The 15,865-nt window shown below is 64.0% G+C and overlaps 2 protein-coding genes across 5 annotated transcripts; one reads left to right on the top strand and one right to left on the bottom strand.

Moving 5' to 3' along the window:
* The first annotated feature begins 261 nt into the window (after window positions 1–261).
* Window positions 262–10,591, top strand: CDHR2 (cadherin related family member 2). 4 transcript variants are annotated; one of them, XR_012837756.1, is made up of 32 exons: window positions 262–341; window positions 817–875; window positions 1,287–1,352; window positions 1,448–1,587; window positions 1,856–1,909; window positions 2,135–2,224; window positions 2,746–2,835; window positions 3,402–3,524; window positions 3,602–3,745; window positions 3,888–3,963; window positions 4,154–4,260; window positions 4,340–4,570; window positions 4,661–4,816; window positions 5,025–5,192; window positions 5,448–5,509; window positions 5,603–5,843; window positions 5,948–6,184; window positions 6,449–6,518; window positions 6,606–7,220; window positions 7,474–7,545; window positions 7,831–7,880; window positions 7,990–8,141; window positions 8,354–8,456; window positions 8,539–8,605; window positions 8,855–8,929; window positions 9,048–9,125; window positions 9,211–9,271; window positions 9,384–9,508; window positions 9,649–9,762; window positions 9,931–10,008; window positions 10,117–10,177; window positions 10,375–10,591. XR_012837756.1 is itself a non-coding variant. In XM_075766574.1 (32 exons), exons 2-32 carry the CDS (start codon window positions 830–832, stop codon window positions 10,492–10,494), a joined length of 3,894 nt encoding a protein of 1,297 aa, XP_075622689.1. In that variant the 5' UTR covers window positions 262–341; window positions 817–829; the 3' UTR covers window positions 10,495–10,591. The 4 variants fall into 4 exon arrangements, 3 of the variants coding, with proteins under 3 accessions (XP_075622689.1, XP_075622690.1, XP_075622691.1); XM_075766574.1 differs by having other exon boundaries at window positions 8,539–8,627; XM_075766576.1 differs by having other exon boundaries at window positions 287–341; window positions 3,402–3,561; window positions 3,644–3,745; window positions 8,539–8,627.
* A 224-nt stretch (window positions 10,592–10,815) lies between these two features.
* On the bottom strand, window positions 10,816–15,707 carry GPRIN1 (G protein regulated inducer of neurite outgrowth 1). The gene is made up of 3 exons (XM_075766478.1): window positions 15,557–15,707; window positions 14,303–14,396; window positions 10,816–14,100 (listed from the first exon to the last, which is right to left on the bottom strand). The coding sequence occupies exon 3, from the start codon at window positions 14,058–14,060 to the stop codon at window positions 12,681–12,683; it is 1,380 nt and encodes a 459-aa protein (XP_075622593.1). The 5' UTR covers window positions 14,061–14,100; window positions 14,303–14,396; window positions 15,557–15,707; the 3' UTR covers window positions 10,816–12,680.
* Between the last annotated feature and the right edge of the window lie 158 nt (window positions 15,708–15,865).

Raw genomic sequence — 15,865 nt, 5'->3', positions numbered from 1 at the left:
CAGCCCAGGGTATGCGGGGCATCTCCCCAGCCCCTCTCCGGTCTCCTGGGGTGGTTTGGGATCCCTCTGCATCCCTGCAGGCACTGTATCCCTCCTGGGAGCTGGAGTCCCATGGGCGCAGGTTGGGGTGGCTCGGGTTGGGGAGCAAGCATGGGGCTGGGCTGGATGGGAGGTAGGGATGAGCAAACGGAGTAAGGAAGATGAGAGAGGGATTTCTCACCCCTTAATTGGAGTTAATAATTGATGAACGTGTTTACTGCAGGAGGCAAAGGTCTCTGGTAGCGCCAGGGTGCGAGCACAGAGCAGACCGGCTGGCAGCATCCCCAGTGACATCGCCACAGGTAAGGGATGTCACCCCCACCCTGGCCCCCACAGGCACCGTGGTCCATCACAGGGGGAGGTGGGGGTGTCTGTCGACTTTGGAGCTGCCCACAGGCCGTGGCACAAGGCGGGGGACACCACGGTGGTGTCACAGACTGCTCCTGGGCTCCAACCGCTGCTTGGGGTGGCCCCGTCATCTCTCCTGAGCGATGGAGCCTCCAGCCATGCCCAAGAGAGGCTCCTGGGGTCCCCAAGCATCCCCATGGTCTCCAGAACCTGGAGGCCAAAGCTGTCCCCCCATGCCATGTCCCCAGAGAGCTTCTGCCCAAGGGATGGAGCCTGGTGCTTGCTTACCAGCCCAGCTCAGCAGAGGGGACTGTCCCCACCAGAGCCCCTCCTGCCCCAGGGGCTACTCCACAGGAGGGGTTTGGGGGGGCTTGTGGGAGCAGGTGGCCACAAGCCCCAGGGCACTGTTTGTCTGTTGTTTGCTCGCAGGCTCGCTGGCAGGATGGCATGGCGCTCGCTGGTGCTGCTCCCCTTCCTCCTGGCCACAGGTGAGGACTTTGCTTGACCGCTGGCCCCGGGTGGGCGGGAGGCATTGGAGAGGCTTTCGGTCCTCAACCCTTGTTCTGAATTCCCTGAGGGCAGTCAGTGCCACCAAAAGAGCTGCCCACCCCTTTAGCACCTTGAAGACCCAATAGCAATGTTGCTGCCCCAGGGCAGGGCAGAGTGGGCAGGGGGCTGGGCAGCGGGGATGGCACCCAGCATGGGTGCTATAGCTGGAGGTCAAGTGTGGTCTGGAGGTGGGAGGTGTGGGATGAGCATGAGGACGGTGAAGGGTGGTGGGTTCCCCTGCCTCCCCCAGAGACCCAAACCACAGCTGGGAGCTGGGGCTGGAGCTAGGTAGGTGCTGCTGGGCGCAGGGGTGGTGCAGGGTTGATGTTCAGCACACCTCTTCCTTGTAGTTTCAGGCAACACAGCCCCCTTCTTCAACATGACCTTCGTCTACGTGCCTGAGGACCTGGGGCTGGGTGAGTGGGGCAGTCTCAGGGAGGCCCCGTGGTGCAGGAGAAGGGGCTGGGGGGGGGGGGGTGCAGGCAGAGGCTGATGCTGCCGGTGTCCCCAGGTGAGCATGCTTTCCAGCTGACAGCTATTGACATAGACGGGGACCCGCTTACCTACAGCATCAGTGGGTCAGATGCCTTCTACTTCTCTGTCAATGCCCAGACAGGCAACGTGACACTGAAGAACTCCCTGGACCGTGAGGTGAGGGCAGAGACCAGGGCAGATGGCCTTGCCTGAGCTGGAGGATCTGGGGTGACAGGGACGGGGGGCAGAGCCCTGAGTCCTACAGGAGAGCTGCTCATGGCAGTGCTGTGGGTCACTCCCTGGTCCCACAGCCCAGCTCGGGTGGGAGAGCCATCTGGGAGGAGCATCACACCCAGGGGTGATGGGTGGAAGGGCATCAGGGCTCAACCATCCAAGGGTCAAGCTCCACCTGACCCTGACCAAGTCCTGCCTTGTGTCCCTCCAGCTCCAGCCCAAGCTCACCATCATCGTCGGGGTGTCCGATGGGATAAATGCAGAAGTGAGTGCCAGTGCACGGGCTGGGTGGCTGCAGCGGGTGATGGGGACGGAGAGGGGAGCAGGGTCTCAGCGGGGCCGTGGATGAGGCTCGGTGGGGAAGGGGGTTGGGTGGGTGATAGTGGGTGGCTTCGGAGCGGGTGGGGGGGTGTGGTATGCTGGAACTCCACCCAGCTCTGCTGGGCACCATCTCCCGCACCCATCCCACGCCCTCTCTGACACCCGCTAGGTCTCCAGAAAACTCACGATCATCGTGGAAGATCGTAACGACAACGCCCCAGTCTTCCAGGGCCTGCCGTACGAAGCCTCCATCCCTGAGGTACCTCCCCGGGACCTCCTGGCACCCACGGGCAGGAGGGCAAGGGTGTTGGGTCCCTCCTGCAGCACGGGCGTGCCGGCAGCGGGGCGACGGTGCACCGGGAACGGGATGACCCCACACCTGGGTGCGCAGTTACGATGTGTCTGGGCGTGGGGTGCTGGCGCATGGCTGGGACTCTGCCCTTGCGATGAATTTCTGATCAGGGAGTGCCTGACCTGCCGCTCAGCCCAGGCCAGGGTGAGGCCAGATCAGGGTGTAGACAGAGCGGTGGGGCTGAGCCTGACCTCTCTCGGACAGCCCCAGGGCTGGGGGGCAGCCCCTGCTCCCAGGGAGCCCCGGGTAGGGTGGTGGGGGGCATTTGGCCTCTGTCCAGAATCAGCAAGGGCAGCAGCTCATCCGTGTGTGGCCCATGGCGCTGGGCAGCCCCTGGAGCCCTGCGGAGCAGGGGCTGCCCCCCTGGACGCAGCACCACCCCCCCTGCTCTTCCGGGCGATGCCACCAACACCCCTCTGTGTGCCCAGAACTTGACACTCAAAAGCATCATCTACACCGTGTTTGCCAACGACAGCGACACCGGGAACGCTGCCAAAGTCAGCTACAGCATCGAGGAGGTGAGCGTAGGGCTGAGTCCCAACACCGCGGGCATTGCCCTGGCTGGGGGTTCAGTGTGCTGGGGTGTGGCGGGCCAGGAGGATGCTGGGGGTCCCAGGACCTCCCCAGCAAACACTCTGTGCCAACGGGAAGACAACGTGGCTCAACCACACGAGCCAGGGCAGACCCTGGCATCTCCCGCAGCTAAGCCTGCCCGCTTCCCGGCACCCAGGAGGGGTTCATGCCTGCTGGAGAGCAGCACTGCATTGCAGAGCGGGGCATGCCATACCCAAAACCCACCCCTGAGCCACCTCCATGGGGCAGAGGTGCTGAGGGACCCAGCCAGGGGCAGCCCCATGGCTCTGGAGGAGCAGGGCTATGTGTTGGGTCAGGAGGGCTGGCTCTGCACCCACTGGGCAATGGGTGCAAGGTGCTTAACTGTTGCAATCTGGGGATGAGCTAGGTGGTAGGGGGTCCCCACAGCCCATGGGTCAAGCCTGGCAGAAGGATGGGCATTGAGCCCCCATCTCTGCTGGGACACCTCTGCTCCCTGCCTTGGTGACACAGGCTGATGTCCCCTGCCCAGGTGATCCCAGACAGCATGAAGAATCGCTGGCTCTTCTACATCCAGCCCAACGGGGACGTGGTGCTCAATGGCTCACTGGACTATGCCAAGAACACCTTCTACCAGCTTAAGATCCTTGCCAAGGTGGGGGCCAGCCGGGCCGGGGGCACAGGTCTGCCAGGTAAGGGTGTCGTGGGACTAACAGGTGCTCTGCTCCCCAGGATGGTGGGGGGATGCTGCACAACATGTTGACCTTCCAGCAGAGTTCAACCTACCTGACCCTGATCATCCTTGATGTGCCCAACCTGGACCCACGGTTCCTCAATGAGCCCTACTCTGGCTCTGTGCCCGAGAACTGTCCCCTGGTAAGGAGCCTGCCTGCCCCAGCAGCATGGTCCTACCCCTGGCCCTCCCTGGGGGCTCTGACGCCCCGGGGTGTCTGGGCCACGGGGCACGGGGGTGGCTGGAGGCGTCATGGATCCTTCCCTGATGGCCGTGTCCCTACAGGGCACCACTGTGCTGACCATCACCGCCATGGACAGAGACACAGGGGTGAATGACGAAATCTCCTACAGCATCACCAGTGAGTGAGGGGGCAGGGTGGGATGGGCAGGGGGTGAGCAGTGGCAGGGTGGTATGGGCAGGGGGGTGATCAGGCAGCAAGGGGCACCATGGGGACTGGCTCTGGGCTCTTGAGTGCTGCCAGTGGGAGAGAAGGCAAGGCCTGCGTTTCCCAGTGGCTGTAGCTGGTTCCTGCTGTCCCCTTACCCTAGATGTCAGCGTCCCCTTTGCTATCAATGCTGAGACGGGCACCATCACTGTGAGTGGGACCCTGGACCGTGAGCAGCTGCCAAGTGAGGAGGTGCTGCTGGAAATCATGGTGAGTGGGAGGCAGCAAGGGGAACCCCATCCTCTTCCTCTCCCGGGGCCCCTCCAACCCCCTCTCTCCTCCTGCTCAGGCACGTGAGAAGCACCTGGACATCCACAACAAGGTGGCCCAGGCTAGCACCCTGGTGACAGTCACAGTGACTGATGTCAATGACAACAAGCCCCAGTTCTACGACTGCTCCCTCCCCAGCTGCAACTTCTCCACCAGTGCCCAGAACAACTTCAGGGGCAACATCATAGAGCACTCCTCCTCCAGACTGCCCGTGTCCAACCTCAGCATCGTTGCCCACGACCCGGACAAGGTGGGATCTTGTCCAGGGGCTGGGCTAGGGTGCAGGTGCCTGTCCTGGCTGCACCACTCACCCTCTCTCCTGTACATCTCTCCCTGGCAGGGCATCAACAGCAACTATGAGTTGCACCTGCAGGGTCTGAATGCCAGCGCCTTCACTGTCTCCCCCACAAGAATTGTGGGCACAGGGGAGGTCCAGCTCCTGGTGCAAGACCCATCCTCTGTGGACTACGAGATAAGCCATGTCATGATGGTGCAGGTTTGCCATGGGGACAGTCCCTGTTCCCTGCATATCCCAGGGCACATGACGAATACAGCCCTTCTCCTGCAGGGTTCAAAAGCCAAAGGCTCTGTCCTGCTGTGCCCTGGCAGCTTGTTTGGTTCAGAGGAGCTGGGCTGGAGTGTGACAGGTCTCTCTCTCATGCTTGGGGACCCATGTGAGACACCGTTGCTTCTCCATCCTGCAGATCATTGCTAATGATACAGGAAACCCCAAGGACTGCTGCTCCACAGCCACCGTGACCATCGATCTCATTGACAGCAATGACCATATCCCCGAGTTCCCCCAGAGCACCTACAACCTGAGCGTGATGGAGAACAGCCCTGCTGGCACCATCATCTCCCCAAACATCACGGTCAGGCATGGGGCAGGGAGCAGGCACAGCTTACCTCCCCCAAGCACGGCACTGCGCACGCCTGGCACTGCTGGTGCAGCTCATGTTGAGTGCACATGGAAAGGAGGCAGTGCCAGCAGGCACACAGGGTGTGGGACCACATGCCCATCAGGGCCATGTTTTTGAGGTGCTCACTGCCAGCAGCCGTGCTCCAGACTCATCACTGACCTGGGGGCTGAGGTGGATTGACCAGATGCTTCTTTCTCTCTGTTTTAGGCCTACGATCCAGACAGCGGTGTCCTGGGCCAGATCACCTACCAGCTGCTACCGGAGAGCATGTACGTAGGGGCATGGCCAGCCATGACCAGGACATTGTCCTGGCAAGGGAGCTCTAGGCCTGAGCCCTGGTGACAGCTCCATGTGTGCCATAGCCGTAAAATCTTCACGGTGAATGCCACGACCGGGGCAGTGCTGGTGGAGAATGGGAGCTTTCTGGACCGGGAGACTCGCTCCATCTACTACGCCAACCTCCAGGCCAAGGATGGAGGCAACCTGGTGGGCACCACCGTGCTGGAGATCACCGTGCTGGATGAGAACGACATGACGCCCATCATCACCGGCTCCTACTTCATCTCAGTGCAAGAGGGGCAGCACGTCAGAACGCAGATCCAGGTATGTGCCACTGGAGGTAGAGAAGATGATGGGAGGCTGTTAGAGAGAGCAGGGACTGTCCCCAGGGTGCTGGACAGCCCCATTCCAACCCCTGACCTTTTCAGGCCATTGACAACGATGAACCTGGCAACCGCAACAGCGAGTTGGGCTTCCAGATCTTGCCAGGACCATTCAGCAACAACTTCACCATCAACGTGACCACTGGTGAGATGCACAGCAAGGAGCCACTGGACCGCGAGGCCTTGGAAGATGAGCAGGGGCAGATGGTGGTGACAGTGGAGGTGTACGACCATGGTGTGCCACCACTCAACACCTCGGTGAACGTCACCATCACTGTGGGGGTGAGCCCAAGCAGGGATGCACTGGGGCAGAAGGAGGCTTGGATCTGGGATGTAAGGGCAGGGAGGGGATGTGGGATCCCTGGCCATGGCACCACGTCCCCAGATTCTCTGTGGGGGCAGAGGGAATAGTCGATGCAGAGAGGCAGGAGAGGGCTTGTGTGCCTCCTCCTGTGGGCAGGCACGTGTCCACGCTCCTGTCTCCAGCCTGCTGTGGGGCACCCTGTTTCCTGGGGCAGCTACAACCATGGAGTTTCTCTCTTGCAGGACGTGAATGACAACGCACCCATGTTCCTCAACCAGTCCTATGAATTCTCAGTCTTTGAAGACTCTCCAGGTAGAAGCTGCATGGCCAGGCTCGTGGGACCAGCGGTGTCCTGGAGTCAGTGCTCACTGGCCACTGAGTGTCTCTCTCCACCTGCAGGGTTCCTCGTGGGTGAGGTGGAGGCCACAGATGCTGACCGGACGGAGATGAACTTCCGCATTTCCTTCCTACTTCAGAGGGGCAGTGGCTCCAGCAACTTCTTGATCCGCTCTTCCTACCTGGGGCCAGGGCACTATGGTGGGCAGCTGTCCGTGGACCCCGACATGTCCCTGGACTATGACACCCTGCAGCAGAAGTTCTTCTCCTTGGTGGTGCTGGCAGAGAACACAGCCGCGGACAACATGGGGGACACTGCCAGTGTCTCAGTGGTGGTCCACATCCTAGACATCAACGATGAGCCCCCCACTGTCCTGCCAGCCTCACTGCAGGACATCGATGTGAGTGAGAACGGCACACAGCAGGGTCTGCTCCACACACTGATCGCCTCTGACCCAGACACCAACCACTCGCTGGTCTTTGAGGAGCTGGCGGTCGCCTGCTTCAAGGGGACGAGCAGCGCTGGGGAGGTGTGCTGGGACTGGTTTGTGCTGGCACCCAACGGCTCAGTGCTGGTGAACAGCTTGGACATTGACTATGAGCTGTGTGACACGGTGGTGCTCACGCTGCGGGCTGAAGACCTGTACACCGAGAAAGGCAACCGCTACAGCCGGAATGGTACGGCACCCACTCCCCGCTTCTTCCACCACCACTGAGTATAGTGGGTGGTGGGACCAGCTTCCCACCTTCCAGGAGGAACTGTGGGGAGCAGGACAGGAGCCAGGTGGTTTGGCGATGGAGGGAGGGTGTCCCCAGCTCTGCCATGGGGGCCTGAACCTGCTGGGAGGACAGGACTCCCAGGGGAAGCAGAGGAGGGTGCTGCAGGGCTGCTCTGTTGGTGACCGGAGCTCTGCTTTTGGGGCATTTGCAGAAACCCTGAGGATCCTCATCACGGATGTGAATGACAACACACCGGTCTTCCTGCCCATCTTGGAGACCTTTGGTAAGCAGCCGGGGCTGGTGCATCCTGTGGGCTCCTCTCTGTGCCCACACGTGCTCTGCCATGTTCCCCTGTGGTGTGGACCTTCTCCCAGGCAGGGCAGGGCTGTGAGAGGGGCAGGGGCCAGGCTGGGGTTGCTCGATGCTTTCCATGAAGACTGTGGGGCTGAGAGCAGGGGGGGGATGCTTGGAGCTCTGCTGAGCCCTGGGGCTGTGTGGGCATGGGGTCTGCAGCAAGCTTGGCTGCACACCAGCATGACTACACTGTCCATCTGTCTGTCCTTGGCAGTGGTTGTCCCTGAAATCTCTCCTGTGGATCTGCAAGTAGCTACTGTGAAGGTGAGGAGCTGTGTGCATGTGTCTGTCTGTGGAGCCAGGATCGCCCACCCACGCAGTGGGAAGCGGTGGCCATTCCCATCCATGCTCCTGCCACGCTTTGTCCCTGCAGGCCACGGATGCTGACTCTGAGCTGAACGGAGCCATCGTCTTCTCCATTATCAGTGTGGTGCTCGTGGAGGACAATGGGGTCAGCCGGCCCTTTGAGAACCTCTTCAAGGTGATAACAACGCTCAAGACGGACAGCTACGTCGGGAGCATCCAGTGAGGCCATGGGTCTGGGCAAGGGTGGGGGGAACGTGGCTCAGCTCCTGCCTACTGCAAGGCAGAGGTACAGGCAGGACCAGCACAGGCTGGCAAGGGGACAAAGCTATCCTGGGGTCCTGCCCTGGGCACGGTGGCAGGCTGGAGCTTGGGGGATGGCTGTGTCCTCCCAGGGATGCCCCATGGGATCGCTGATGTCCCTGTCCTCACAGGGTGGCCAGCAACCTCGATAGCTCGCTGAAGGGACAGTACCAGGTGACGGTGGAGGCTCGGGACAGACAGCCACCAGAACACACAGCACAGACCGTGCTGAACGTGAGTGTCACCCCTGTTCCCCCCCATCCAGGGACACCCCACACCCTGCTTGGCCCTGCTCACCCCTGCTCTCCCCACGCAGATCTTTGCGGTGGATCAGAGCTACCGCATTCGCCTCCAGTTCGTGACAACAGTGGATGAAGTCCAGAGTAACTCCGAAAATATCAAAGCGTAAGGGGTGCTGGGCTGGGGGACGTGGGCACATGCCTGTGCAGCGGGGCACACGAGCATGCGGACATGGACCGCCAACTGTGTCTCCCAGCTTCACAGACTGTGAAGGGGACTGAGGCAGGTCCCCACTGGAGCCGGGGGCTGCAGGGTGCCCAGCTGCTTCCTGTCCCCATGAGTGGAGCGGCAGGACACCTGGCCTAGCCTCCTTCCATCCCTTCTGTTCCTAGGGCCCTGACCACCGTGACCAAGGCAGGGGTCTATGTGGTGGCCATCCAGCGCGTGGAGGACACCCGTGCCTCTCAGTGAGTGGGGCCATGCAGGTGGTGGGGAAAGGGACATGGTGGTGGCATCGGAGGGGGTCACCCTGGGGCAGAGCACTGTGCCCTGCACCTCACTCACCCTGTCTCTTTGATCCCACAGGGTGGAAGCCAAGTCGGTGATGGAGGCGTACTTCGTCTACAGCAATGGCACTGCCCTGGACGTCAACCAGCTGAGTGTGTGCGTGCCAGGCCAGGGGCTGCGCACGGGCATCACCATGCGCCCGGACCAGCCCAGCCACTCACACCTCTGCTTTCCTTGGCAGGCTCATACAGTCTGACCCGCTGGTCCTGGCTGAGCTGGTGAACCTGGGCCTGGCCGTCATCGTGAGTGGGGCTGGGCAAGGAGCAGAGAGAGGGCACCAGCCCCGTGTGTGGGGCTGGGGGGGGAGGGCAGTCTGCTGACCAGGGCTGTGCCCTCATCCCTGTTCTGCACCAGGGCCCCGGGGAGGTGACAAAGCCCACCAGGGAGACAGAGCTGATCGGCATCATCGCTGGGCTGGCAGCGTTCCTGCTCATCTTCATCCTCATCATGACGCTGGTCTTGGTTCTCACCACCAGAAGGTACCACACTGCCTGCACTCCCTCCTGCCTCCCCTCACCACTCCCATCCTCACTGGCACCCCTCAACCCATCCCTACCCTCCATCCCACAACCTGGCTCCCCCCTGCCCCTCTCACCCACCCTGTCTCTGGGCTTTGCAGCTACAAGAGGAAACTGAGTGCGATGAAGGCTCTCAAGGTGGCCACAACATTCAGCCCTGCCACAGTGCAGCAGGGAGCTGGCATCCCCGGGACCAACCAGTACAATACAGAGGGGTGAGTGGGGGGCTCCCTGCAGCAGGAGGGGAGAGACCAGGCACGTCCCCACGCCCAGGGGCTGCAGGGCTTCTGTCACACCCCTCCTGCCTGGGGGACACAGCTGCCCCAGGGCTGACACCACAGCCCCATGGGATGGTCACTCACCTGCCACCCATCCCTGGCCAGGGCCAACCCCATGCTGAACGTCTCGCTCGATCCCTCCCATGACCTGGGCTTCCACGAGGACTCCAACTCCGTGGGCAGGTGAGCTCTGCGGGCAGGTCCCAAAGCCCACAGGGCCGTTGCCCTGCATCCCCACCCTGTCAGTTCCTGGGCCCTCTTCTACCCCCCACCCCCCTCCATTCTCCACAGCATGAATTCCCTGGATGAAAACGCAGTAAATGCACCTGGGGATGATGACCTCAATGAAAAGGTGAGTGTGCGATGAGCTGCTGATGCCCAGCAGGGAGTCCTGCCACTGTACCCCACTTTCCCTCCTCTCTGCTGTGGTCCCCAGGCTCCTGGACCCCTCACATCCCTTCCTCTCCATCCCCCTGCCAGCCCCCAGCTCCTGAGAAGGATGGGAGCGTCCCTGTCCCCATTGCATCTGACCATGCTCTCCTCCTGCAGCAGGGCAAAGTGCAGCTGACAGACCCCACCGATGAGGAGGTGCTGGTGGCCGCCCTGAACTTGAAGGAGCCCACCAAAACAGCGTACATCAACAACACCTTCACCACCACAGACTTGTGAGCAGGCACACAGGGAGCAGCAGGGCCGGAGCGGGACTCGGGTAGCTGCTTTGGTGATATTGTGTTCAGAGGCTTACAATAAAGCTGTCCCACGTGGGTCACGGTGTCCTGTGTGGCTGTCAGCCCATCTGGCCAAGGGGCTCAGCCAGCTTTGGGTCATCTGTCCCGTCACAAGGTGCTGGTTTCAGGCCAGGCTGGTGGGGAAGGGGAGGCGAATGCCACCGCGGGGCTCAGCCTGGCTTCTTGTCCCCAGGACCCTTCCCTGGGCTGCCCCACTGTCCCTGCTCAGCCCCAGGGGACGGAGGTGCAGGCAGCCCATGCAGAGATTTGTGCAAGGTTTTATTACCCAACATCCACGTTGACAGGTTGGTCCTCCCGCCCCCTTCCTCCCCCCACCCCCAAAAAAAGAAATGAAGAGGAAAAAAAGAAGTAGATGATGAAGCCGCAGCGCTGACGTGCCGCAGCTCAGCAGCACAGGGCTGGAGGTGGGGGACAGCCCGGGGCAGGGTGGCGGGGGGATGCCCCAGGGCTCCTGGTCTTCCCTGTGTGGCCATGGCAGCACTCCTGCAGCCCAAGGCACAGGGAAGAGCTGGCTCCCGGTGAGCACTGCGGCACAGAGCAGGCACTGGCCTCAGCCCTGGCAGCGGGCTGGTGCTTCAGCAAGCCCTTCGCAGCACCCCCCCCAGGGCAAGAGACAGCCCCCAGGGCCAAAACAAGCCCAGGATGTACAACAGGACTTTGAGGGGCAAGACTTGCCCCTAAGAGGGCAAGCGGCTGTACTGGTGTCCCGCCACCTTGAGCCCTCCTGCACCTCTGCCCAGAGGGGATGGTGCATCTACCCAAGCACACCCCATTTGCAGCCTCCTGCCCATCAGGTGCTGGGCATGGGCCTGGGCCCCCCCCTCGCTGCGGCACTGCAGGGCCAGTCCTCTGCACGAGGCCAGGCTGGAGGGCCAGGTCCCACGTCTCTGCGGGATGCCACGGTGCTGCTGGCCATGCGGATGCTCACCCAGCCGTGGAGATGCTCACCCCCCTGCATGCTGACCCTTCGCTCCTGACGTTCTCCAGTCCAGCGGGGTGCAGGCAACACAGGAAAAGTGTTTGAAAAGAGGGTCATGGTCCTGCAGGCCACCGGGGAGGAGGTGGCTCCAGGCAGGATGCACATGTCTGAAAGTGGCTTTTAAAAAGCTCCAAAAATGCAAACACGGTTCAATAAAAGCCCCCCTCCCCCCGGCACTGTAAAACCCCAGCTGTAAAAAGTGGCAGCGCTTTGCAGCCGGCACATCCCCGGCTGCTGTAGGGGAGAGCAACCAGCAGGGCTGAAGGGACACGTGTCCACATCCCCAGCATACGGGACCTCTCCAGCACTGGGGAGGCTGGATGGGCCAGGCGGCAGGGCCCGCTTCATCCCCACCGCTAGCCGTGGTGAGGACGTGTCCTGGGCTCCCATGGCCACCCCTGGGCAGGTCCCCAGGCAAGGAGGGGCTGGGGCCCGTGGGGACAGACTTCCCAAGTGCCTCCAGCCACAGTAACAGGGACCAGCGGCTCTCCACTGCAGCCGTGGTCAGCCCCAGTTTCTGCCATTAGAGATCTGTCCCAGTGCTCTGTGTGGCCACGTCCTCCCAGCTCCGGGGCACCCACGGCACGGCAGCAGGGCAGAGAGGACGGGGCTATGGCGGGCTGGGCTGAAAGCCCCCACCGTGGGCAGCCATGGGCTGGTTGGAGCAAAGTGGTGTCACCATGATGCACCAGCATCTCTCCAGCATGGGGAGTGACGCTGCTGCCTGGGGCATGAGCCAAGCCAGAGCTCAGAGAAGCCAGCAGTGACCTGCCCGTGCCCACCCTGAGCCACCACCAGACCTGTGCCATGGGCAGGAGATGCCCCGGGAGCAGCCGCCTCTGCCTGGAAGGAGCCATGCGCTTCCTCATGCTAAAAAAAAGCCACCAAGCAAAGAGATGTGGCACCAGCCTCATGTCCCGGGACACCTCCATGGGGCCAGGCTGGCAGGGGGACCCCAGGCTGGCAAGGAGACCCCCAGCGAAGGAGACACTTTGCCCCAGCGTGTAGTGCTCCATCACTGCCCGCCCCAGCCCCAGGAGCCCCACGCACTGGCAGTGGGTGTCTTGGGACGCTGGGGCAGGGACCCCTCCCCGTGGCACCCCTGCCCTGCTGGGGTGGGCAGCGTCTCACTCCGTGGCGGGGCTGGCGCGGGAGCAGCACCGGGGCCGCCGGACATTTTGCAGCAGAGCCCGAAAGACGCTGGGCTGCCTCTTGGCCTCGCCTTTGCGGGGTGCTCCCTTGAGGGAGCCGGTGCGGGTGCTCTGCGGGGTCATCACCACCTGCCGCCCATGCTCCTCGATCTGCTTCTCCAGGTGCTTCTGGATGGCCATGCCCAGCACCTCCACCTCCATGGAGGCCCCATACACCTCCCACGTCATCCCCTTCTCGTCCCAGCTCACCTCCCGGATGGGCTCCGGAGTCTCCTCCACCACCGTCCCCTTCACATGCACCTCGGGATACGAGGCCTGCGGGGACTTGGCCACCGGCGTCATGGGCCCAGTGGCCACCGAGCGGGTCTCCACAGGCATGGACACCTGCATCTCTGCGTCCTTCTTGGAGGGCTCCAGGCGCGGGGGGGCAGCAGAGCCCAGCTCTCTCTTGGGGAAAGTGAAGGCAGCAGCCCCACCCGGGGGGCTCATGGGGCTCAAGGCCACCGACACCAGGGACGCTCGGCTGTCCACTTGCGTCCCTGTGTCCTGTGTTCCGGCATCCTGTGGCGGGGTCACCTCGAAGGAGTAGGACTCGCAGAGCAGCTTGGCTGTCCGGGGCTGCTGGCTGCTCTCGGCATCCACACCCTGGGCTGGGCTCCCCTCAGCTCTGCCCTGGCCCATGGCGGCAGGGCTTGGCCCTGCCTTGCTGCCACCCCCGCTCCCCACAGTGCTGGTGCCGGGAGGGTCCGCCGTGCCCCCCTGTGGGTGTTTGGGAGCCTCGCTGCCCCCCGGCTGGGGCACAGTGCTTGGGAACGTTCCTGTGCCACCCTGGGGCTGATCCTGACTTGGCAGCTCAGCTGCTCCAGCACCCGCAGCGGGCTCCACGAATGCCACGTGTTTGGCAGAAGCTGATGCGCTCCCCCCGTCCTTGCTGGGTGCTTTGAGGCAGGGCTCAGGCAGGGGGGTAATGGGGGCTGCATTCTCCTTCTGGGCACTGGGGCCCCCCAGCCCCGTGGGACCACAGGCAGGGGCAGCGCCGGCTGGTCCCCTGCAGCTTCCCGTCGCTGTCGCCACGCTTGGCTCCACGCCGGCGTCCAGGAGAAGCGCGCCGGGAGCCGGTCCTGTCGGTGATGGCACCTTCTTCTCCACCGCTGCGCCGGCCACAGTGCCCTGGGCCTCTGGTTCAACCGCGCAGCAGGTCCTCATGGCACGGCCCCCCACGGTGCAGCCGGAGCCGGGCAGGCACTCGCCCGCTGGCGGGCAGCCGGGGGAGCTGGCACCAGGCTCACACACGTCCTCAGCCCCGGCCTGGCGGCTCAGCAGCTGCAGCCCCTTGGGCTCCTTAGCGCTGCCCATGCCCAGGGAAGGCTTCTCCCATGCTAGTCCCGCCGCAGGTCTGCAAGAGAGAGGATGGGGCAGTGAGGGGGGAGCGGCACACATTTCCCCTGTCCCCCTTGGTCACCAACTGGTTTTCTCCATGCTGCCTGTGACAGCAGGTCGGACAGCCACCCCGAGCACCCACCAGTCCCGGCACAGCCTGCGTGGGGGCACCTGGTGCCCGGCCCCATGGGAAGGGAGGAACAGTGTCAGCCGCCTACCGTAAAAGCCAGCCTTCCTCGGCACAGCCAGACCAGGAGCGGGATCCAGGAGCTGCTGTGGCTGCCAGAACGGAGGGACACAGTGCAGGCACCCCTGCGGAAAGAACAGCAGCTGGAGCACGGCCTGGGGCACCAGGCTGAGAGCCTGGGGGAGCTCAGCACCCCCCATCCACCAGTGGGGAGCTGGGCAGAGAGTGGGGTGAGAGCGAGCCGGGCCCAGGGACCACGGTGGGCTGCATGGCACAGCAGGGGCACGGGGCAGCCCTAGCATTTCCCTCCACTCGCTGGGACCAGCGTCCCCAGAGCTGGGAGTGACGCGTGTCCCCCTGCCACAGGAACTCCAGCTCAGCTCCTACACCCCATGTCAAGGCTGCGCAGAGCTCCGGCTGTGCCGGGCTGAGCTGGCTGCAGGCAGGCACCCCAGCACAGCAGGGGCACACGGGCTGGTATCACCCAACCGGCCCCAAACCCTCCCCAGCCCCAGAGTGGGAACGTGGCAGGAAGCCCTGAGCTCTCCGGGAGCCCTCCAGCTCTGCCAGTGCCAGCAAGTCCCTCCAGAACCGGGAGCACATGCATCCTGCAGCCGTAGGACACCCCATGCTTCCCGCCACGGACACTCGTGGGTCCCAGACAGGGCAGAGCTAGGCAGAGATGGCTGGAGCCCAGTGAGCCCCCCTCCAAGGGAAGCAGCGGGGACCAGGCTGGCACCGACCCCCCCCGCGGCCGCCCAGCAGCAGCGAGGCCCTGGAGGCTGTGACCCACTCAGTCCCCACCTCCCCACGCAGCATCCCGTTCCCGGGAGGCCGTGCCGCCCCGCACCCCGACCGGCTGTGGGTGCCCCGCTCGGGGCGGGAGGTGCTGCCCCGGCACTGCTGCTCCACGGAGTAGCTGCGAGCCCCGGCACACGCGTGTGCAGACGCGCAGGCACGGGCACGCGTGTGCACACGCACAGGCACGTGCACACGCACAGGCACGCGTGTGCACACGCACGCACACGCCGGCACATGGCTACGGGCACACCCGCACGCACGAACACGCGTGTGCACCCCCCGGCTCCGGTTCCCCGGCCGAGCCCCGGAAAAAGCCGCCCTCGCGGCAGCCCCGGCCGGGGGAGAAGCCGCCCCAGCCCCCGCTGCCCGTCCCGGGGCCCGCGGCGCCGCCGCCGCCCCCCGCCCCGGGGGTGCCGATACGGGGCGGGCGGTGGCTGCAGCGCCCGGCCCGGCCCCGCCACGTGCGTCCCGGGGTCGCCGTTACCTGTGGCGGCGGGTGCTCCCGTCCGGTACCGTCCCGTCCCGCTCCGCTCGGCTCCGGCGCGGCGGCGGTAGCGGCGGCGAGCATGCGTGGGGCGGCGGCGGCGGCGGGGGCGGTACCGCGCCCCGGGCCGCTCCCCCCGGCTGCCGCCCTGCCTGGCGCTCCCCGGGCAGCGGTGGGGAGGCGAGGGGGGGCCGGCATACTCCCACCCCCCGCTGTCATCGCTGTCACCCCACCGGCCCGCCCTGGGAGCGCCCCATCACCCCACAGCCCCGCGGTACGCCCCCCCCAGCATCACCACCCCGTATCCCC

Source organism: Balearica regulorum, chromosome 14 (genome assembly GCF_011004875.1).
Source record: "Balearica regulorum gibbericeps isolate bBalReg1 chromosome 14, bBalReg1.pri, whole genome shotgun sequence".
In the NCBI taxonomy this organism is placed as follows: domain Eukaryota; kingdom Metazoa; phylum Chordata; class Aves; order Gruiformes; family Gruidae; genus Balearica; species Balearica regulorum.
This window is presented reverse-complemented; position numbering and strand designations above follow the sequence as displayed.

Excerpts from the sequence above, each read along its gene's own strand:
- CDHR2 (XM_075766574.1), top strand. The coding sequence starts at position 830 with ATGGCATGGCGCTCGCTGGTGCTGCTCCCCTTCCTCCTGGCCACAG. Across the intron at positions 4,817-5,024 it reads GCCATGTCATGATGGTGCAG|ATCATTGCTAATGATACAGG; the intron begins GTTTGCCATGGG and ends TCCATCCTGCAG. Across the intron at positions 10,009-10,116 it reads GACTCCAACTCCGTGGGCAG|CATGAATTCCCTGGATGAAA; the intron begins GTGAGCTCTGCG and ends CATTCTCCACAG.
- GPRIN1 (XM_075766478.1), bottom strand. The coding sequence starts at position 14,060 with ATGGGCAGCGCTAAGGAGCCCAAGGGGCTGCAGCTGCTGAGCCGCCAG.